The 24,227-nt window shown below is 41.2% G+C and overlaps 1 protein-coding gene across 1 annotated transcript; it reads left to right on the forward strand.

Moving 5' to 3' along the window:
- Positions 1-19,558: 19,558 nt before the first annotated feature.
- On the forward strand, positions 19,559-23,963 carry cd248a (CD248 molecule, endosialin a). The gene has a single exon (XM_069720739.1). The coding sequence runs from the start codon at positions 19,743-19,745 to the stop codon at positions 22,092-22,094; it is 2,352 nt and encodes a 783-aa protein (XP_069576840.1). The 5' UTR covers positions 19,559-19,742; the 3' UTR covers positions 22,095-23,963.
- The last annotated feature ends 264 nt before the right edge of the window (positions 23,964-24,227 follow it).

Consider the following 24,227-nt stretch of genomic DNA (forward strand, 5'->3'; position numbering starts at 1 on the left):
ACACGTTACCTGTATTAATAGCACCTGTTTGAACTACTGAAATGAATGAATTCAGTAATTTATGTCCTTGATAATTGATGATACAAGAGCCTTCTTCCATTCATATATATACATATCCTTAATTGTAACATCAGTCTTAATGAAGGGGCATATATCATATATTACATTTCCATATGGCTTCAATGCCTCTATATATATATAGAGGCACTATATAGGCCTATGTAGTACTGAATTGATTTGAAATTCTTTTTAATATATTTGTTATTAGCTCGAAGAGATAATCTATTTTTTAAACTATCTGTCCTTAACATATTGAAAGATATATTTGAACAACTTTGGATCACTTTGGTGCACAAAAGGAGGCCAAAGCACACTGTTCACTCATTATTTTTGATTCACTTGAAACCAGAATATATAAACTGTTTTAAGAATCATGTTTAACTTGGTTCTGTTTTCATAGTTTTCAGTATTTTTATGGAAATGAATGAATTCAGTAATTTATGTCCTTGATAATTGATGATACAAGAGCCTTCTTCCATTCAAGCCATCAACCAAGGATGTTTACATGAGATGTTATTAATAATTAATTATAGGTTTGTGAAATCAAATGAAAATAGCCCTTAAACTGCTATTGCAGAAAGATGTTATGGATGACCAGAGGCATTTTCTCACACCCAACATATATAGGTGTTAAAAAAGAATAATCAAATTCAAGGGTGACTGTACTGAGAATGACAGAAACCATCAGCTTCTGTTGGTCTTCAGAGATGTTGTGAGTCCTGTTGATGGGATTTCCATGGGATTTTGGGATTCTCATTTTTCTTTTGCTTCTCAGGTTGATGGGTACAGCTTGTTCCCACTCCGCCGAAGCATCAGCATCTATTTATGTAGGGTACATGACTGCTGGGGCTGAGTGGAGCAGTTTTAACTTCAAGTAGCTCAGGGAGGAAGTAAGGCCAGCTCCTTAGGGGATAAAGAGGACAGCTTTTCTTCCCTTACTTTGTCATCTCTCTTTGCTCTCCCATAAACAGATCCTTTCGGGCTCATGGTCTTCCTCCATTCCCCTTTATTCCGATGAGAAATACAGCTGAGGCATGATGAAACAGCAGCCTGTCATTCTGTCCAGAGTTTATCGTGCTCTTGTTTCTGCTTTCCTCCCTCCCTCTACCTCAGGCATTTCATGATAATGAATAATCCAGCAGGATTTGAGGAGCTGAGAATGTGTCTGAAGGCTGGGACTTAATGTTTTATCAAATTCGAATTTTTTTTTTTTGCTTGTTAAGGCTGAGGTACAGTGACTGTAAACAGACACAGTTAATTGAGTCACATTTTCTCACGTTCACAAAAGGCAGCAAAACGCCGTAAAGAAGACTATTAGCAACTACAAATTATATAGAAATAATGGGTCTGTTCCAATACCCACACTTACTGTCTTAAAAACTTGAGTGCACATTCATATGGTAATAGAAATGTGTCATGTCGCAAAATCCTAGCTGTGCTAGTGTAACCATATTATGCAATCCTCAAACCAAAGGTTCGAGCCACCATTTACCAGCCAACCTTTTACCAGACTGAGTATAAATGCTTTGCAAAAATCTGTACATCAGTCAACATTTTTAAGATGATTTCAGTACATATTTATTGTCATACTCAGAGACCGTTAGAAAACTATGATACAATACATAAATTCAAAATAAATACATTGCCACTTATTATAAAAGACAGATATAACAATCTCTCCCTAAGGATGACTGGTATCGTACACTCATTTGTTTCTGCAGTATATATATAAAGACAGAAATCTATACCTCCTGATTATGATTAGGGAAAGATCACAAATGATCATTAATTACTCTGATGGTATACAAACTCAGGTGTCCAGACTTGCACCTACCCTTCACCACAACCTATCCACCCTGACTTACCACATGCAGACTACCTACCAGCTCTGCCCTGGACAGTCCCCTGGACTGCATAGAGGAGGTGGGTGAGAGGAGGATGTTAGCCAAGCTGACATCAATCATGGACAACACCTCTCACCGCCTCCATGCTTTAAGCAGCTCCTTCAGTGGCAGACTGCTGCACCCTCAGTGTAGTAAAGAGCACTACCACAGGTCGTTTGTCCCAACGGCTGTCAAACATTTCAACACCACCCTAAAATAACGTTGCACTGTTCATATCATTTCATAGCACCTGACACTTTCCACTCATCCCGAGCTGTATTTATTTATTTGATTTGATTTGTTTTTGTGTATATAGATTGTCTGTGTCTGTATTTATTCATTGCTCTTATTTTTTTTCTAAAATAATTATTTTTATCTATCTTATTTTATGTATAAGTACTTGTCAATGTTTTCTTGTTGTGTGCACCTTTTTGTGTTTCTATGCTACTCTGACAACAACATTTCCCCACTGTGGGATTAATAAAGTCTAAGTCTAAGTCTCTACCTGCACTGGCGTTGGACCAACAAAACCAATATTATATAATAAGTCTTCCTTTGCTACGGTTTAGTTTGAATCTGGCAGAAAAATGTGTTGGTTAGGTTTGGCTTAAAAGCAACAACATATACTGATGAACCAAGACTTTCTGATCACTCACAGATGAAGTCAATGACACTTACTCTCTAATATACCCCAGACCTCGACATGCGCCATTGTTAGGAGAGTGATCAGTCCCTTCTCGTTGTCTCCATGTTGGACGTGGGAAAAATGTGTAGTTAGCAAAACGACTGAGAAGGGCCACATAATTATGGCCAGATGATTGGGCCAGAACATTACTGAGACAGCGAGGCTTGTGGGGTACTTCCAGTTAGCAGTGGTTAGTGATGACAGTGGGCTGAGGAGGGACAAATTATAAACCGGAAACAGAGTCTTGGGGTATGTGCTTTTCTGTTAACTTCATCCCAGATACCAGAGGGCACCTCCAGAGGTCTTGAAGAATCAGGGCTTCATCGGGCCCCCCTGGTCAAGCACTCCGCCAGATCATTCTGCTTCCCACAGTGAATCCTTCAGCGTGTGACAGGCGCCCATTAGTGGAAAATCCAATCCTGTCTCCTCATCCTGTCTGCAACTTCGGTGAAGCTTTTTCTTGCTCTGACCAGCGCCAATCAATCGCCAGCCAGCACTCCTCACTCCGAGCTGAGATCCAGGCAGCCTGTTCTTTTGATTCAGTTTCTGTGCCAGTAAGCTTCAGACCTGCTAGCGTTACTGCCCGAGCCAGCTCCTGAGCCGACGAAGCAACGAGCCTGTTTGCTCTTTGCCTGTTCCGGCTCCTTAGCTTCCCAGTGCCTTGACGTCCAACATCCTGGAGGACCTGCTGTCTAGCGTCCCAGCCGGTATCCTGGTTCCACTGCTGGTTGTGAGTCTTCAGCTCCTGGTTGTGAGTCTTCTTGCACTGATATTTTTCTTAGGAGGGCAAGCTACACTAAATGTCAGGGATATATGGTAGGTAGGTATTTACTTTATTGACCATAATGACATTAACGGTGTGCTGCAGATTCATATGAATGCCATTCCTAGGGCTTCGCTACTTAAAATATGAGTAAATAACATGAAAGATAAAGCTATAAACCAAAATGTCTGTACAGCCTTTACATTTGTCACTTCCGGTTTCATCATCATCTTCATGCCCATACAGTTTGAAACTGATTCAATTCAATTCAATTCAATTCACTTTTATCTATATATCGCCAAATCACAACAGAAGTTATTTCATGGCACTTAACACATTAAAGTCCTTACAGTTGAACTTTACAACATTATACAGAGAAACCCAACAATTCAACAATTCCCACATAAGCTAGGAGGGGGAAAAAATGTCCTCTTTAAGGGAGAAAAACCTCCAACAGAGGGAAGGAAAAACTCCCTCTGAACAGGAAGAAACCTCCGACAGAACCAGGCTCACAGGTGGGGGGGCCATCTGCCTCGACCAGGTGGGGTGAGAGGAGAGCAGAGAGAGAAAAGGACAGCATAGAGATACAAGAGAAGAACTGTTGGTTGGAGACGACAAGCGCAGGGCAGAGACATGCAGCTCCATGGTGTGACATATTACAGTTGGAGATGGAGATGAGCATATTTCTCTGAATACTGGACTGTAATCTGTTGTGACTCATTTTATATATTACATAGTGACTGTTTACATGTGGTATTTTCACATGTGTAACCACTGTTTTTAAGGGTAGCCAGATTGTACTGGTAGAGACAAAATATCAAAGAGATTGAAGACTAAAGTTTTACTTTGGTTGTGTTGTTATTAGTATCCATGGAACTTTGGATACAACTCAGCTAGAGCCAGAAGAATGCTAAAAATACACCATGGGTGAGAAAGGGCAGCTCCCACATGGGCTGATTTTCAAATTGACATATACTATACAGCACTAAAATTCTATGTCTTTTTTAAAAGCATCCTTTTTCTGACTCACTCATTTAGTCAGCCCCCACTTCAACTTTTTGCCTGACCCCTCTCTTCATGGTCTAACCCCCTACTTCCTGTTGTATTTTGGAGAAGGCTCAGTTAGAGCGTGAGAATGCTTTAGGGGCAGGCTGCCATGACCCAGCGGTATTTCAAGCAACATACTCACATAGCTTCAGATATTTTGATAACAAACCTCATCCTGATGTGAAGACATGGGGCCTTCAATTTATTAACAATCATTGAAGTTTTCATGTATTTTGTCGCGCTTTGATGTGTATCTAACTGACTGTCTGCTCTGACAAATATATTAAAATCATCTGGCATGTGTTTATGGTAGTGAATCAAAACCTAAACAGTGGACTTGACCCCACCTGATAAAGGCTTAATTTAAAAGGAAGAGAGAAAAAAAACAGACGCTCGTTCTCACCAATTACTTAAACACGGCTAGTGGGCGCACCATGCAGCAACATAGTGCCCTAAACACATGTAGGGATCAGAGGGTCACAGGGACTGTGAGTCATACTGGCCTCTGTTATTACAATCTGTCTACAACTTAAGAGCTGTCATTTATCATGCTTTAAGTCAAATTGTGCAGTTCAAAAACAATGTGAGAGGAGGTTGTTGTGGGACTCAGAGGTAGGGTTGCGGAGTACACCCTAGATTGGTCCATTTAAAGTGGGATGTAATGACTGGACATCTCCAGGGTTTTTTGCATGACAAACAACTTTCAGAGTTCTCCCACAGCTGAGCAGGCCTTCAGAACTCCCACCAGAGTCCCACAGATCTGCAGAGTTTGACTGAGAGTCGTCCGCTCTCTCCGGGTTGTATTACCTCATACCCCTCACAAATTCTGTAGCTCTCATATAGTGCTCACTACAGGTTCTGGTTTGGAGTCACACCGCAGTCTGGTTAGATTAGTGGTTGCCGGGCTGATGGCTGACTGTAACAGGGGTTGTGGTTTGTTGGTGGCCGGAAATGGCTGGTCTCAGCTCTGTAATTTTTGGGTTTGTCAGCTTGGCCGCAAAGACACACACACACACACACACACACACACACACACACACACACACACACACACACACACACACACACACACACACACACACACACACACACACACACACACACACACACACACACGTTAAATGCCTTACAACTTTTCCACACATTGCGTCTTTTGTCAGAAGCAATGTTCTTAAAGACGAACTAAGTAAGAATGATGAATTACATGAATGAATGAATGCTGTTCCCACTATAGTTGAAGACTTGAACAACCAAAACATGATGGGATGGCACAGCTTCTTTTTTTTTTTTTTAACAGAATACAGTTCAAACAATATTGTACACTGTAAAAAGAAACTTATAGAATCTACTTAATAAAAGTGAGGTAAAAATGTACACTCACTTTGTTTGAGTAAATTTCATCTCTTGTTTTGAGTAAGTAGTACCTACATTTAACAGCTATGACACACTAAAAGAAATTATGTAAAGTCTATCTAATATCTCTCAATACGTTACACAAGTAATTACTTAAAAAAAGTGAGTAATTTAAACTCTTGATTTATTATTAATAATTAATCAATATGACTAATTAAACATTAGCTATGCAGGAAAGGTAAGCTTTACTTTAAAAAATATTGTCAAACACAGGAGTTGATCTTGTCAATTACTTTTTATTTGACCAAATGTTCCAAATAAAAACAAAGGTTACAATAGGACTCTCTTAACTCTGCATATTCAGCAGAAAACATATGTTCGTATATGCTAAGACCAAAATATATAAACAAACCCAGAATCAGAGAGAACAATTGAAGGGTGAGATACGCTGACTTGTATTCACAAGTGTGTGTCATTCTAAGGCTTGATCATACAATGCCACAATGCAACTAAAGCCTCTTGCAATGGACGTAGGCTGGTGTTAGCAGACTCACATTCAAAGTGTGAATATATGGGACCTTTTTTTTTTTTCAACCAAAAGTAAAACGTTGTATTTCATGGCATGAAGAACATGTTAGACCCACAATAAAACATATTTTGTAAGCTCAGAAATATCTTTACCAATGTATCCAGATATCAGAGTTAATTTGTTCCAACCTGCCAGTGAATAAGCTGCAGTATGTCATCAAACAGGAGAAGCAGAACCCGTTTGGGACATTTTACTTGGAAATGTGTTTCATCATTATTCAGGATGATCTCTGGATATACATCGTTGACATTCAGGGCACACATTTTCACAACGATCTCATCACTTTTCCAAGAAAAGTCTCCACATTGGGTGTCTGTCACCTGAGGCCTGAACAACATCCTCAAAACACCCTTAGAATATTGCAGCCAAAATGTTTTACCTTTGTTAACATACAGCAAAATTACAGCAACGTTTTATGGAAAACAATCTGTGATGATCTGTGGCGTTAATAACATCCTGAAATTTTTTGGGGAATATTGAGAATGTTCTTCCTCTCTTAATATGTTAACATTGTTTTATAAAAGAACATTCTATAATCTGTTACTGCACCATGAGAACTTTTAGGCAATGTGAGCCAAAGTTTTTTTTTGATTTTATACACTTTATTAATCCCCGAGGGGAAATTTCAAAGTTATGGGAAGGTTCCCTGCTAGCCGGGTTTTCTCATTAGATTAACTGAAAATCAATTGGCTCGCAATTACCACTTCTCTTGCTGTTGAAAATAAGTTACATTTAAGCACATTTTAAAGAAGAAAGGTTAGAGAGAACGCCATGTCACTTAAAACAATTTGTGAATGTTTTGATTAGTGTATCGCTGTTGACAACTTTGTGTGAATTGTTTTGTGGTAATATTTTACTGTATATAGTAAATATATGAATGGATAAAAGCTTAATAACAAATCTAAAAGAAGTGTCATGGACAGAAATATGATCACCATGTGCATGCCTTCAGGAGGAGCGGAAACAGGACCTTCTTTTGTTGCTTATCTCAGCCTTTCCTCCCTCTTTGGCTTCAGCGAGCCATCTCGTTGTGATTACCTGCCTCGTGTCAGCACACTGAGTGGTCAGACTGCTTTGATCAATCCCATTCTTTCATTATCGCCTGTCTTGTGTTTGAAGGGTGTGTAATCTCTTCGGATTGCTCTGTAATCACTATTGGACATGCAGACATGGATACTTTATACGCAAAATTTCCCTGTAATCTGGGGTTTTATTCAAAAGGAGGCAGAGAACTGCCACTCACAATTAGATGTGAAGTATTCGGATGTTCAGTATTAGCTGGACATGGCTACAGTATTGTGTTGATTATCCTTTTGTAAACTATTGTTAACTATACGAAAAGGCTCCGAAGTTTTCTGTAGGTATCATGATGCCGTCTTTTCTCAGCTAAGGTAAAAGTACCGCTGGTAAACAATAAAATACAACAATGGAGCTGTTTTTCTTCTTTTTTGATAAGAAGCAGTCAGAAGGAAACTAATCTTCATTGTTTCTCTGCCTGGTAGGAGCCTGTTTTGTGTTTAGCTGAGCATTTATTGTGACAGCAAACAGTAAGACCAACTGTCTAGGATGTGCATTGCTGTGGCTGTTATTAGTGTATTCAGGGAAACCTGGGAGCTTTAAAGAGCATTAATATTTTTGACTCAATAATGATTGTGAAAGCAAGTAAATCTCAATATGAAAATACTGCAGGGAGTATAAGCTTCCAACATCAAGGATTTCATGTTGCATCTCATAGCCGTTTAGTATACGCCCAGCTTTGTCAAACTGAAACTACACTTAAAATATTTTCTCTTTGAAGATTTTGTAATTTAAGTTTTATTTAGAAATAATTAAAAACATAAAAGCTCTGACATGTAAAATGAAGAAGAAATATTTAAGATATTGTCCAATTTTTAAGTTGGCAATCAAACTAAAACAGATTAAGCCTTCGGGTGACTCTCAGGTCGACTCATCAGATGTTTGTTCAAGTAAATCAGCCTGTTCTAAATATGGCTGTGCCTCAAGTTTCCAGCAGACCAATGTCTGGGAATATGTTGGGGTATCATGGCATCAGAACTATGTGAAAGTATCAGAAGTCAAAATGTTATTTTAAGGTAAAAGGGGCTATCTCAGCATCAAATCATGGCACGACTGAAGGTTTCTATGGGGGCAGTGCATGGAACTCTAAAATGGTTTGTGAAAACTAGATAAGCTATCTTCAAAGCCCTATCAGGCAGAGAAAAAGTGACCACACAATTAATACAGCAAGATTTGTTCACTGACAGATAAAAAAGCAAATTCATTGATTTAGAATTAGCTACATATTCAAAATTACTAATGTTAAATTGAATTCAGTCTCGTTCTATTTAATTTATGTCACAACAAATCACAACATAATCCTCTCAGGGCACTTCACATATTAAAATGGAGACCTTAGAAACAATTCAACAATTCAACATATGCAAAGATTTGGCGACCAAAACAAACACAAACAAGAAGAAAACAGATTCTGCTTGGCGTGAGGGGAGTTGGTGAGAGAAAAGAACAGCATAGAGAAACAATGAAAACTGGGCAGGTTTGAGCCAGTAACCAAAGATCAGAAACATGCAGTTTCATCGTCATAGAGATTTGAAGAAAAGTACGGCGAAAGAGGAGAGAGAGAAACAAGCAAACACTAAGGTAGACAGAAGAAGCAATGTAATGACATTTTAAATTTGGCATAATAGTGGTTCCAAATAAACTTAAGTAAAGTCTGCCACCTGAACCCAAACTGGAGCTGGTTCCGCTAAATGCTCGACCTGACAAGTGAAGTGTTCTTTTGGGATAATATGGTACTATGAGTTCTTTATTATATAATGGAGATTGGTTATTAAGACATTTATATGTCTGGAGAAGGATTATATCATTATTTTAAAGGTAGCTAAAGAAAGGAAGCTTATGTAGGAAAAATATGTTCTTTCTTACCAATTTAGGACTCTCGCTGCAGGTTTTTGGATCAACTGGAGGCTTTTCAGAGTCATTAGGACACCCTGATGCTAGAATGCATGAACAATTTTTTCAGCATTGCTCTAAGACAAGGATGTTTCTAATTTTGACAGTATTAGGCAACCCAAAAAGTGAGTCTTATATTCCCCAATGATTTATCAACAAAAAACCTCATTAATGATTAAAGAAATATATACATTTTTAAAGTAAAAGTACAAAGTTTGTACATCCATAAGGAAGTGGAACCCAACACGTATATGTTGTAGCTAAATTGAGTGACAGTACAGTATACAATGTTCTACAGTAGTTCAGATTTATTCTGTACAATACACCCTAATTTATAAGATACTCAAATGTAAGCAGAAGAAACCTATACATTTCCCAATGTTCCTGAGCAGTTCTTGTCATAGTTTGTGCTTAGAGAACAGGGAGGGGGACCTGAGCACAGACTGAACAAAGCAGACAGGAACCGTTTTAAGCTGGTTTATTGTGTAAATGTGAAAAAAAACAAAACAGAAGCTTACAGTCAAGGTGGGAGGCCGCCAGACAAAACCACAGGGCACTGCAGCATTCATGGCCCAAAGCAGGCAAAAAAACATGTGATCAGAAAAACAGATGTAAAAAAAGAAGGGGAATGAAATGCACTGAAGATCAGCCAGCCACAAACCAGTTTGGGGACTCAGCTGTGAAGGGCCAATGTGGTATGTGCCCTAACCACTCAGCCATTTATCATCATATTGTTTTAACAAAAGAATCTTAACATAGTCACTGATGTTGTTTAACAAATTCATACTGACCTAATAATCTGTCTTCTGAATAATGACAGAATGCACTGGATGGCTATACCTGAAAACATGCTGATCATAAATAGTATCAAAAATGAGATTTTTATGTTTTATGTAATGTGACATAAAGGAAGCAAGAAAGTGTTCAGTTTAGAGGCTGTTTTTTCTAACCTTGTGAAAAGATTTGGTCCTTATAAGGTCATACTCACACACACACACACACACACACACAATCTACGTGGGAAGTTATTTATAGCCCCCTCCCCTCCTTATACACATCTTTAATTGGCATAGTGTGGAAAGCCCCAGACTGGGTTGTTGGTTTGTTTTCTCAGTCAGTGGGAGATGTGTTATTGACATGATGATAAAGGAGCGACTCAGTAGTGGGAGTTGCCCCTGTAGTCAAACTCAAATCTACACCCTGAGCTCCTTTCAGTTAAACCGGCCACGGGCAAACTAATCGGCAGAGAGCAGTTCATATTGTACAAATGTGGTGGTTTCTCCCTGGTACTGACCTCAGGTGCCATAAAGAGAACCTGAGGAAAGCGACCTATTCTTTTAACAACATTTCGTAACTGAGGAGCCAAGTTACAAAAAAGGTAAATATTGTCCCAGTCTTGCATTAAATTGGATTTCAGGCGCTCAAAAGTTTTGAGTCTCCTTTATAGTATTTTCCTTTTCATGGTTTGCCAAATGTTTTCAATAGTTGACTCATTAAGACTGCAGGTAGGCCAGTTTATCACCTGGCCTACTGCTACAGAGTCATGCTGCTGTAATACATGCAGAATGTGGTTTGGTATTGTTTTGCTGAAATAAACAAGACCTTCCCTGAAAAAGACGTTATCTAGGTGGCAGCATATGTTTCTCCAAACCTGTATATATTGTTCAGCATTAATGGTTCCTTCCCAGATGGGCAAGCTACCCATGTCATGCGCACTAATGCAACCTCATACCACATATGCTGGCTTTTAAACTGTGCACTGATAACATACTGGATGGTCCCTCTCCTCTTTATCCCGGGGGACACAGTGTCCATGATACCCGAAACGAATTTCATATTTTGATTTGTCAGACCACAGAAAAGTTTTCCACAGTAGTAAACACCTTTAAAACAAAAATCAAGGTTGGATCTCAAAGACCGCAGGTGATAATGGAAGCTTACACGTTTTTTAGTTTGCAAGAAAGTCCTCTGATTGCTTGAAGTCGTTGCTTTACTTTGTAGCAATGACACATCCATTCCTGTCTATAATGGGCTGCATTTGTTTACTGACCTTTTGTAATGACTCATTACGTGGACAGGGATAGAATTACACGTCACCCATAGAAATAAACAGTGCACCTTAGAGAAGCAGTGAGGATGGATGTATGCTTAAAGCTCCTACAGTCTCATGGAGGGGGTGAGAGGTGTTGTCCATGATCGATGTTAGCTTGGCTAACATCCTCTATGGAGTCCAGAGGACTGTTCAGGAAAGAGCTGGCCCTTTGGACCGGCTTGTTCAGTCGTCTCCTGTCCCTCTCTGTGCCTGCACAGCCCCAGCAGACCCGTGCATAAAAGATGGCCGACGCCACCACTGAGTCGTAGAATGTCCTCAGCAGAGTCCTGCCGACTCCGAAGGACCTCACTCTTCTCAGGAGATGGAGTGGAGTCTGGCCCTTCTTGAAAATGGAAGACTCTTCCCCTTTAAGAATGCAGAGAAACGGGTTCATGGAGAACGAAACTCTGGGAGAGGAACCAGAAAGGCTCACCTCGGTTTAAACAATATAGATATTCAGGAAATTGGCTTGAAATGGTTGGAGGACTGCTTGAAGGAGAGGAAACAATCTGTGTTTATTCCATGGGTGGCAACCCCCCCCACCCCCACCCCTCTTGCCTGATCTGCAGGCTACTTTACTTATAGTATCTAAGGGAATCCTAGTCTTCATTTCTGATGCTCAAGACTCTTCGCCGTGGTGTTTTGGGGAATTTATCTGTCAATGATAAATATTAATGGCTTGCAATTATTTAAAACCACTTCTTTCAATAATTTCCCTCACTCATTCACACCACCTTCCTATTATCTTATCTATTAGTTAATTTGAATCACAGTTACCATTGTAAGAACTACAGGAATTTGGGCAACCAAGGCCCTGAAGTTAATAACTTAATTTGACAGTACCCTCACCTCTTTATCAACCCTTAATCCTGTCTAATGGGGGAGTGTAGAAATGGCTTCATTCCAGCTGCTGGACTTTACCTTTCACTTATCAGCGTTGCATGAGAAGGGGCAGTTATTCTCCTGGGTTGGGCCCCACCCTGAAGACCTGCAAACCCTCCAAACCAGCACACCAGCCCCCTTTGCTGATTTCCAGTGGACCGAGATAGTGTTTGATCTCCCAGTTATCACCCGCCCATTACACAGTCCACATTCCCATATCCCAAGCATAAACTCCCTCAGAATAAGCTGCCATATGTGGCTGCAACCATCATGTTTATTTTCAGATTAAACAAATAAGTGGATACATACATTCAACTCGCATGAACTCTTTGCAAAATAACTACACTATACTGATCAACCTGGATTTATTATATCATCTTGACTTTTTAAATTGATTAATTTGCTTTCTGAGCAATTCTGTTTTTCTTTTCATTTAAATCAACAATCTTATCATCTCATACTATACAGAAAGGCTTAGTATTATGAAACCATATGTGGTGTTCCCCCATGAATCAGGTTGTTTCATGGGGTGTGTGTGTGTGTGTGTGTGTGTGTGTGTGGAGGGAGAGGGAGGGCATTTTCACTCTTGAAATGACCTCTCTCATACATCCTTTCCTACATCCAGTGGTTGTCTCTGAGTAGCAGCCAGTCATTGTTATACGGCTTCAGAACCTCCAAACTGTCTTAAGAGCCAAAAAAGTGAAGAATTGCTTTGAAAATAAAACATGTACATGACTTTGTATAAAACAAAGGAGTTTTGAAAAAGGTTTTCAATTCTTAAAAACATGTTTTTGTTTCAAATAAAATATAGGACTTGTATAATATGACTCCTAAACTATTTCCCCCACTAACTTCTATTTCTCAGAAAGGATAATCAGTAATATGAAGCAAGTCTTCTACATTTTTTATTATCAGTCATAAATAGCTATTTTAATATGTTGGTGACTGAATTTTTTTTTAAATAATGTGACACACAGATAACTGTGGCTAACTTGTTGTTTGCGGAGAACACAAGCACTTGCTCAACTCTTGCGTAGTGCAACACAGTGTTGATGTAGAAGAATAAACAATTAGAAAGTGTTCTGCAATCGACTTCAGCCAAGGCTCCCCTCATCCCCTTTAAAACTGCTATGGGAGAGCGTTTTATCTGTTCCTCATGGCTAAAGAAGGAGCAGACCGGCACCGGCACAGCCAAACTTTACACAGGAAGAAACTGACATACTTGTCTGGAGGTTCAAGGCTGTAATCATCAAATTTACGATATGCGTGCTGATAATGGCTTGGGAAAAGGTAACAAAATATTATGAATATGTCTTCTCCTTAATTATGAGATTTGCTGCCCAGAATAGGAAGAGGTTTAATAATATAAGACCTGCGTCTTACAGATGCCAAACACTGGCATTAATGAAATGTCAAAGTGAACTGAGAACACTAATTAAATATAGTGAATATAGTTTTTGATATGTTTGTTCATCTGCGCTCGTGCACACTGAAACCATGAAAATAGCCCTGCGGCAGCTGCGCAGTACTTAGACCTGGTTTGAGCTGGGCAGAGGCACAGATGCAAGTTTACCTCAAAGTTGTCATCAAAATTGCACGGCACCGACGCATGTCTACGTGTTCTGCTAATTCCCCCCATGTTGGTGCAGCCCAGGTTCACATTGATCTACAAAAATCACAACTGGGCGCAAGCGCATAAAAAAAAAGCCCCTTGCACTGCATTAAAAATGCCAATGAGCCTGGATTTGCACTGTCTTCGCTGCACCAGGTATGCAAATAGGGTCCTATGAGTAATGTATTAAACATTTGATATAAATGATCGGCAAATCTGTTCAAACTGAGAGCCAGGTTGTAAACTAGACTTTACCGACACACTAAACAGACTTCTTTTTTCACATTGTTTCAATGCTGCAGGACAACTTCTCTCTGGCCTGTTCGTCTAAACACACCACTGATCCGACTTCAACCAGGCCTGAGACATGACAGACACCTCTCTGACTCACTGCATGCATTCGCACACGCACACGCACACACTAGTTCCCACGAGGAGACAGTGTGGCTTGACCAGCCGTGCAGAAAACACAACCACACATCTTCATTCAACAGTGAAAAAAAAAAAAAAATACACAGTCGAGGAGGCCCCTGCAATAACTCTGCTCACTGTTTCTCAGAGCTGTAAGGAGCTGTGAAGTCTGGCTATTCATCTTTTCTCCAAAGCAAGGGCATTTCTGTGGCCTGTAAATATACGCGGAGTGATAGAGAACGTAAATTACTTTAGGGGCTGGTTTTAGCTGTAATGGAGCCGAACGGGTTCGATGCAGTATGGGGGCTGTGGGAAAATGTCTGATAACACTAATCTTCATCTCCATTCAGTGAAGAAAGACAACCCCTCTCCAGCCATGACCTTGGTTTTATCAATGACAGATTGGAGCAAATCCCCATACCTCACCTGCTGGCGCCAACATCTTCTGAGCCCAGTAGGCATAAACAGAATTTATAGATACTGACGTGATACAGTCGATGCATTTCTGTCCGATGTTGCCTCATGCTTCGGCAGCTCTTAACTGTACATATAATTTATATATTTTACATATGTTTGTTTAAAATTTGGTATGCTTGAAAGTTATTTGGGGCAGGGGAGGACCCTTGTTTTAGCTTATAAAAACAAGACCCTCCCTTGTGTTGTTCTTAGTTTTTTTGGACCCTCTTAAAAGTGTATAAAGACAAAGTGGTTCATCCCGATTGAATCTTAAAGCTTCTGAAAATGTGTCTGAAAATCACAAGTCGTGTTCAGACCGAATGCAAAGCGCAACGTTCGCCTCGCGGTACTCGGGCGAGTTCGACCGCTCAAGTTAAATATTTTCAACTTGCGCAGACATTCGTGTCTTTGCATTGACTTTGTATGTGACCGCTCTACGTTTGGTCCGAACGCGGCTTTAGAGGGATTCTGATCCGATACACACTTTTTGCCCTATTTATTGTCCTCGCTATCCTGTAGCTGTCTTTTGTCTCCATGTACCTGCAGCCAATCACAACACTGAATGACTCACGAAGATGACAGCAGAAGTACCAAACTCAGATCATGGTGACGTATGGTGAACATATGCGTGCTCCATAAGAATAGGAGTCAAGCATGGTTTCTGTTTTTGTACACTTTTATACACTTGTACACTTGTATGCTGTGCAGTTTGTGACGTGGAGCTGGTGGAGATTGAGAGCTTATTGCTAGTTTATGCAGGATGAACTCTGCATTAGTGCAAACACGCAAGATTTGGGGGAATCTCCACACTGGTAAATTTTGAAATTTTTGTTTCACTGATGGTTTGGCCAGGTGAGTGTGTGTGTGTGTGTGTGTGTGTGTGTGTGTGTGTGTGTGTGTGTGTGTGTGTGTGTGTGTGTGTGTGTGTGTGTGTGTGTGTGTGTGTGTGTGTGTGTGTGTGTGTGTGTGTGTGTGTGTGTGTGGAAAGTCCAGTGGACCGCCTGGAATAACCGAGGTGAGTATGTGAAGACTTAAGACAGAGGCTTATAGGTTCTGGGTTGGCAGGTGAGTCTGGAGGAGGCTGAAATACGGAGAGCTGGTGGAATGAGGTGAGCTGAGGTCCAGGCTGACTAGAAGCTGAGTCCGGGCGCACGTGAGTGAGGAGGCAGGATGAAGACGTTCGTCTTGATGTGAGCCGAGAAGCAGGTGATTGAGCTGGCAAGCTGAGAGTTGGCGCCGAAGCTGTGTGAAGCAGAGCAGGGTAGAAAACTGAGACCAGGCCGTAGCAGGGAAGTGGACGGAGTAGTCTCTGTGGATGGAGGATGGGGAGCGCAGGAAGGTGTTGCAGAATATTCTCCAGGGAACACTTCAGGAAGCACAGACAAGGGGGCAACTGGCAAACGCACTGACTGAAGTCAAAACAGATGAGGAATTTGATCAACATCAAACTTACACAGCTTCTTGCGGAAGACCGGGGGGTTGATTTACTGTCAGGAGATGATTACTGGAGATGCAGTGCAACTTTGCCAGCCTGCCCCGAGGAGTCACACAAGGGAGGAGCATAGAGAGAGGGTGGAAACCCACAAACACACATCCACACTAACACATGGCTTCAAAAATAATGACACAAGGAGAAGACAGAAACAAGCAGGGAAAAGGAGAGTGTAACAGAGGAGAAAACACACTAGGAAAGATGGGGATCCTGACAATTCTACTTAACATCAACCATACAAGCCTCCAAGGTGCTTCACTCTAGTCATACACGAGCAGGGGATCACGGGCAACATGGCTGTTACCAGCTTGTTACAAACAGGATCTTCATCAGATTAGTATTTCAGTGTGTGTGTGTACTGTAAAACTCTCAACTGACTTAACACACACAAAAAAAGGGAAGAAGACACCACTTTCAGCATTGCAGGAGAACCACATTAATTAAACAGGCTGTTTCAAATGAGTGTTGAAACTGTACTGCGAGTATTGCTCTCTGGAGCTGGTGTGCTTACTCTGGAAAACTGTCTCATCCCCTTTGCAATATCAGCTTTCTAGCAGCAACTTGCAGTGACAGTTTGCCAAACCACAACCCAACTAACTTAAATTACATTACTTGCTGTATTGTTGTTCGCTCTGTCCTGGTATTTGTACGTTGTACATACAACATTTGCGAAGGGTTTTAGAAGACCTAAAAACACAAGTTTGCCATCTCAGTAGGGAATATTTGGTGCATAATTTGAAATGCTATGCGGCGTAACATTACTTTCTTTGTTAGTTCACCTACAAACCTACTGTCGTTTATTTTTAGTCACTGTAGTTCTGTAAATATCATCATAATTAAATAACCCTTTCTTGTTTTTATTAAAATGCTCATTTTGCTTCAGCTTTCAAAAAAACGCATCAACTTCCACATCATGTGATAAGGCTGGTACGTCTTGCCCAGTTGTTAGTGTTGTTACCATGGCAATGTGCATCCATGAATTTGGTAAGTGGAGCATCCGAGGGGCCATTGAAGCCATATGGAAATGTAATATATGATATATGCCCCTTCATTAAGACTGATGTTACAATTAAGGATATATATATATATATATATATATATATATTGTATCATATACATACACCCTAAGGATATAAGTTTATATACGAAACATAAAAACCCATCGTAAAATGTATCCACAGACATATTAAATTTATGTATACGATGGATCTTTATATGGTATTATATGTTGCGAGCATATGTATGTTTGATTTATATATTTAAGGTCATTCTCAAATGCTGTGTAGTTCATTATTTTAAATTCAGAGGTTGTGAATTTGAATTGAAAATTGGATAGACGAAAGAGGGTTTTGAGGTTTTTCTTTTATGGTACTAATGAGACATCGGCACTTTTATGTTCAATATCCTTTGGAGCATTGTCAGGTCTGAAAAAAGAACTCAAGGGACATTAACTTGAATTTTTGGGATCGATAGTTACCGGACAGCAATACTAAAGAGAAAAACTTAATGGAAGGTGTGAGTTCCCCTGTTTGGGGCCCATATCAGGACTAAAAGTTCGGATCTCTCAGACTTTGCTGCTTGGTTTTTTGGGGGGGTTTTTGTGGGGGGGAGGGGAGGGAGGGGGGTTCTGTCTCTCGTACCCTAGGTCTCCCACATTAAGGAGATATAATAGTAAATAGCTGGAATACATACAATATCTGATCAAAGATACATAGTATATATAGTACACAAGACTATCAAGAATTCAGTGCCAGCATTTAATCCTTTCTGATTCTGCAGACGCAGTTGAGTTGGTACTTAAATATATCTACTTCGGTCCTTTTTACAAACCAAGTATAAAAAATTGGAAATTGTGGTCGATCACCAAATGTTTTCTGTAGTCCTCCTTTTTCATGCCAACCGACAGGCATTTACTGCATTTTAACTTAAGGTGCACTTAAACGTTTTCTTTTCTTTTGGGTGGACATTTCAAAAACTCGAACTGGAGGTGCTTAGGACACAGTATGGGCTCTGAAACAGTCAGCTGGATTTATGACAGACTCACAGGACTCTGCTACTGAACCCCTCCACCCCCCACCTCCATCCAACCCCAAATCCCCTTCTCCTCAACCTCTTTCCTCCAACAGCTACCGTTTGGAAATCTATGGAAATAGACAGATACCAGGTCCAACCTTGGGTCTTTTGTTATATTACCCCTGAGAACAATCAAAGGAGGTGTATTTTGTAACTGAAAAAGTCATCCCAGACACACATGCACTGAAGATATACATGAACAGTATCAGACAAAGTGAGTGAACTTGAATTTGTATGTGGAGAAACTTTGCCATTACATTGTATGGAGCCAAAAGTTTGTTAACAGCCCACTGGTCTAAATCGTGCGATGTAAAGAAGATTAAAGAAATAATACACAAAGGAACATAGAGTCGAGGCTGAAGAAGTGGAGACAAAATAATTTATGAATTGCTGGGAAGTCGGTTCAAATCATTCCTTGGTCTCATTTGAGTTATAAGTGATCGAGAATTTTTTTTTTTTCAAGTGCCATTTTGTTATGTATATCACTGTCTGTACTGTCTGTCTTTGTGTTTTAGTTTTAAACCATGGGAGTGTGGACATTTTGGCTGGTTGACACTTTCTCACCCTTTCAAAGGACTGTTTTAGGTGCTCAGACTTAGTTTTACAGTTAGAATTAGGTCAGAGGTATGGTAAGGGTTGGGGTTAGACACCTTGATGTGATGGTTATGTTTCAGGTTAGGGGCAAAGGAATGCATTATGTGAAAGAATGTCCTCACAAGGATAGCCACACAAGTGTGTGTGTGTGTGTGTGTGTGTGTGTGTGTGTGTGTGTGTGTGTGTGTGTGTGTGTGTGTGTGTGTGTGTGTGTGTGTGTGTGTGTGTGTGTGTGTGTGTGTGTGTGTGTGTGTGTGTGCAAATGACAGAGTACCAAACTATGTCCATGAGCAGGGTTTATGAAAACCATATGACATGCTCTGAAAAAGAAAGACATCCACAGTTCGCTGCTCCTCCCCCACTCCGACACACACATTCACATATTGCCCCCCCCCCACCTCTTCCAAAAACATACAATTCTTTTCCTCAACTCCCCCTGTCTCTCCCCTTCGTTCCACACTCCTTCCTGCTATACCCCCCTACCCCCCACCACCCCCCCACCCCTCCCCCGCTCTTTCTCCCCTCCCTCCCAGCGCTCTGAAATCTCGGAACAATCTGCATGCACTCAACTCAACCACAGATCTGTTTCAGCAAAGTAGAGTGAAGAGCACAGACAGACAGTGAAGAAACTGGAGGTGCAAATGAAAGGAGAAACTTTCAGATAGGCAACAAAAACAGGCAGAGAAGTTAAAAGAAGTCAGTTAAAAGAACCTTTCAAAAGGCAGGGGGATCAAATTGTGGAGAAAGTTTGAGATATATATTCAGTTTAAAAAAAAAAGAATGGGCTCCCCGGTGAGCAGTGCTGCTGTTGTTTTCTTGACATCCCTGCTGGCTTTGCTTTCTGGATTTTCTTCAGTCCTGGGTCAGGACCTGAGGGAGAGGGATGCACTGTGTGATGCAGATGGTTGCTTTGTGGTCTACTTCCAACGCAAAACCTTCCTGGACTCATGGAGAGCCTGCAAAGAGAAAGGTGGCAACCTTGTTAACATCAAATCCAGGGAGGACGCCACCACTATCGCCACTCTCTTCTCCACACTGGACTTGCGCCACTTGCGCACCAAAGTAAGAGTATGGATTGGCCTCCAGCGCCAACCTCGCCAGTGCATCGCCACGCATCCTTTGCGAGGTTTCTCTTGGACTACTGGTGACCAGGACACACAGTATACAAACTGGCAAAAAGAGGATTCCACTAGTATGTGTTCGATGCCTCGCTGTGTGGTTATGGGCTACAGCACTCAAGAGCAGAACGATAACTTCAAGTGGCTGGATGGTTCTTGCTCAGTTCCTGTAGATGGCTATCTTTGCCAATATACCTACAAAGGAATGTGTCCTCCCTTGTGGAGTGAGGGGGCAGGCAACGCCCTCTACACCACTCCATTTAACCTTCTGAGCACACTGTTAACCCATGTACCATTTGGATCTGTTGCTACGGTACCCTGCCCCGCAGGCATCAAGGAGGAACAGTCAGTTTTGTGTACGCTGAGGGAAGATGGCTCAGTGGGGTGGTCCAAAGAATCCCCCCTTTGCTCTGATCTCTCCGTGTCACACAACTGGTGTGACCAGGATAACGGTGGATGTGAGCATTTTTGCCGGCCAGCTAGTGCTCACTTCTACTGTGAATGTGCAAATGGATATCAACTCCGAGATGATGGGCAGAGCTGTGAGCTGTCTGATATCTGTCAAGGGGCCCCCTGTGAGTTTGAGTGTGTGCCCCTTTCAGACGGCTATCGTTGCGCCTGTCCTGATGGATACATGCTTGCACCAGATGAACGTGGCTGTTTAGATGTAGATGAGTGCCTCCAGAGTCCTTGTGAGCAGCTTTGTGAGAACGTTCCAGGGACATTTAAATGTCAATGTTGGGAGGGTTATCAACCAGAGGTTGAAAGTGGGTGTGAGGATATAGATGAGTGTATGAATGACCCATGTGACCATGCTTGTGAGAATACCCTGGGATCTCATATCTGCCACTGCCATCTGGGTTTTTTCCTGGTGCCTGGGGAGCCCAGTCGATGCCAAGATACAGATGAGTGTCAGGTCCCTGGGACCTGTGAGCAGATGTGTGCGAATTATGAGGGCGGATTTGAGTGCTACTGTGAGGAGGGCTATGAAGTTATGTCCGATAACTACTCATGTCGGAAGAGAAGGGAAGGAGACAACCTGTCTGCTGTCACTCCGCCTTTTCCTTGGATCACCCACCAGCCTGGACCTGCATGGGACCCTGTGGACTACGACTGGAATCCGAAGCAGAGCTACACTGGCTGGCCTAAAGAGGAGGAGCAATCCCTGGATTGGCTGACGGATCCACCCAGAGTTTTTGATTCTGATATAATTTGGGTCACCAGTGCCCCACAGGAGGAATTGCCCTTTTATTCAGCTCTGGACCCTCTGACACAGGGGCCTGACAAAAATGAGGAAGACATGGATGCAGTTGGCTGGTTGGAAATTGGCCAGACATATCAGCCTGAACTCATAGTTTTGTCTACCACCATCACCACCTCCATCATGACTCAGCCCACCAGCAGCACCGGCACTACCCCAGACTGGTACGAAGATGTCAAGGAGGATACTACTACAGCTCTTCCCTTTGTTTCCACCTTGACTGATTCTGAGGGAGCTTGGGATTGGTGGGCGGTGTTTTCCACTTCCAGCCAGAATCCAGGAAATCCAGAGGATTCAGTCACAGACCACAACATACCTACAGATTCTAGCTACCACTACAGACCTGAAAAAGAAGAGTCCTTTCTTCAGGAAAATGTTCTGTTCCCAGAGGAGGAGTTTGGGAAGGAGGAAAAGGACTATGTGGATATCGCACACTCTCAAGGCCCTGCTGTTCTCACCCAACTTACTACTTCCCAGCCACCCCTTAGCACGGGTGGGGCCACTGTTGACATCGTGGATTCTGTTCAGGAAGACGTGGGGCAGAAACAGAGCAACACATGGCTCCTGGTGGGCCTCCTTGTGCCCATCTGCATCATCATTGTGGTGATGGTTGCACTGGGTATTGTCTACTTCACCCGATGTGGAGTTCAGCCGCGGAACAAAAATGCCACCGATTGCTACCACTGGATCTCTGGGGCTCATGATAAAGAGGTGACTCCAAATCCCTCAGCAGGGGTTAACCCCTGTGTTTAAACAGAGAAGAGAGAAACTGACACTTCCATAAACAGGCTCTGTTTCAAAGACAGGCAACAGTGAATAATGAACCTTTTGACCAGCAAGCTAAATGTTTTACCATCTCTGACTGTGGAACTGTTGACTCTTTGAACACATTTGGATATTGCTGTTGAATATCAATAATAATAATAGTCCAGGAAAGGTACATGGAAAACAACGGACCTTTTTTAAGAATGGGGTTGTTATGTGGTACAAACTGCTTTGATGTTGCATACACTGATCAATATCTGTTTGCTTCATGCAACCAGGTGAAGTTGTTTAAAACAACCTGCTAATCACTGAGAATAACATGTGCAGTCATTTACATCATTTCAGCATTTCACAGCTAGAGCCAGATCCTGGTAAGAGCCTTGTAAATCATTGTACGGAAGGCAAAAGCATGCCTTTTTTTTACGAGGTCTGTTTCAAGCAAAATCCTCATGCTCAGTTAATTCAAACAGCATATCACCGTAGATAACTGGTACCATCAGCTGTGTTAAAGAAATTCAGATGTGTGTTTGAGTCACATCTGCAATAGGTAAAAAGAGACTGTAAGAAAAGTCTGCACAAGAGAAAAGTCATCCTGTAATCACAAAATAATGCTGGGCAAACAATTATTAAAAATCACTGTCGAAAAACACCAAAATTTATTTGTATATAATGGTTATTTTGTATTTATGTTTGTTTCATACACCAGCCATGCCTTTTTTTTTTTTAGAAAATGTTTAATAATTCACTGACATCATCTTTTTTTATGGACCCCATAAACTTGGTTATATGCAGAGGAATGTGCACAGGGAACCTTCCCCCACCCATGTCTAGTTAAAGACCACTTCTCCTTTGTTTGACCTCTTGTGGAAAGAGGTTAAAGTGCAGATGTTCTCATGGCTTTCTGGAACGGTTGAAGGGGCTGGTACTTGACACTGCTGTTGTTTGTGAAATGGCCATCATTCATTCTTTATAACTCCAATCCAACAGTTCACTGCAAAAATGTTGTATGCGTTGGATCAAATCCAACTGTCTTCAGACTGCTTCCAGTACAGCTTCAAAAATGTTGCTATTTTGAAAGCCAATCAGATCTTATAAGGATTTTAAATGTCAGATTCCAAAATAAATCACAAACAGGTGAAAGATACATTAACTTTTATAGAGAGGTGATCAATGGAGGTAGTATACATTTTACAACCCAAATAAAATTTAAAAAAAAAAACACATTTAGTGGCACATTAATTTAGTGGATAATTTTCTTTTTAACGGTTGGGGGGAAACAAAGTGCCCCTCCAAATTTACACATTAATTATGTATATATATTGATAGACTGTGATCTGAGAAACATCCGATGTCTTTTATGACATGTTAAGAACTTGTGAATTAAAAATTACGACAAGGTTTCAGTGTGCAAGTTTATTATTGATCACGGAACCAGTAATTAGACAATACCAATTTCTTAACTCATGGTCAATTTCTTACTTTTAAAGGGAGGGTTAAACAGCATCTTTTGGGTCAGTTGTAATGGAGAAAGGTCGTGGGCTATTAGATGACATAAGAATGGAAATACCATCTGTTTAGGGATGACTGTGAAAGGAATTTGAAAGCTCTGAGAAAAACTACTGTGTGGACCATAGTTTGAAAATTGTCAAACTAATGACGAAGGGTTTCATCTAGGACACTGATGCGTTTCTTATTGCACTCATGATGACATCACTGCTCTGACCAGCAGATTGTGCCATTTATTTTTTAAAGACTCTGAGGCAGCATTAAAAAGTCTGACGGTCCATTATAAAAAGTTTTAAAAAAAATGGATGTGGGTGGGTGGAAGGAGGGAGGTAGGTAGGTGTGTGGCAATCAGAAAACTATAACTGCAAAAATGACCATGATTTTCAGAGGGCAAAGGGTTGTTGTTGTTTTTAGTTTTGTTCTTACAGAAAATAAAACGTGAAACCCGAGTCCCCTCTGGCAGTGAGGAAGCATTGTGACTGTAATGACAAATGGAATGTGCTGATCAGAACCAGGTTGTGGCTCTCAGAGGGGGTCTCTCTCTCTCTCTTCTCTCACTGTCTCTCTCCTCCTCTGACCTATTTTCAACACAGCTCTGGGTACACACACACACAC

The sequence above is a fragment of the Brachyistius frenatus genome, unplaced genomic scaffold (assembly GCF_029030835.1).
Source record: "Brachyistius frenatus isolate BFR_SWC_R1_liver_20210118 unplaced genomic scaffold, ASM2903083v1 Contig_248, whole genome shotgun sequence".
Classification (NCBI taxonomy): domain Eukaryota; kingdom Metazoa; phylum Chordata; class Actinopteri; family Embiotocidae; genus Brachyistius; species Brachyistius frenatus.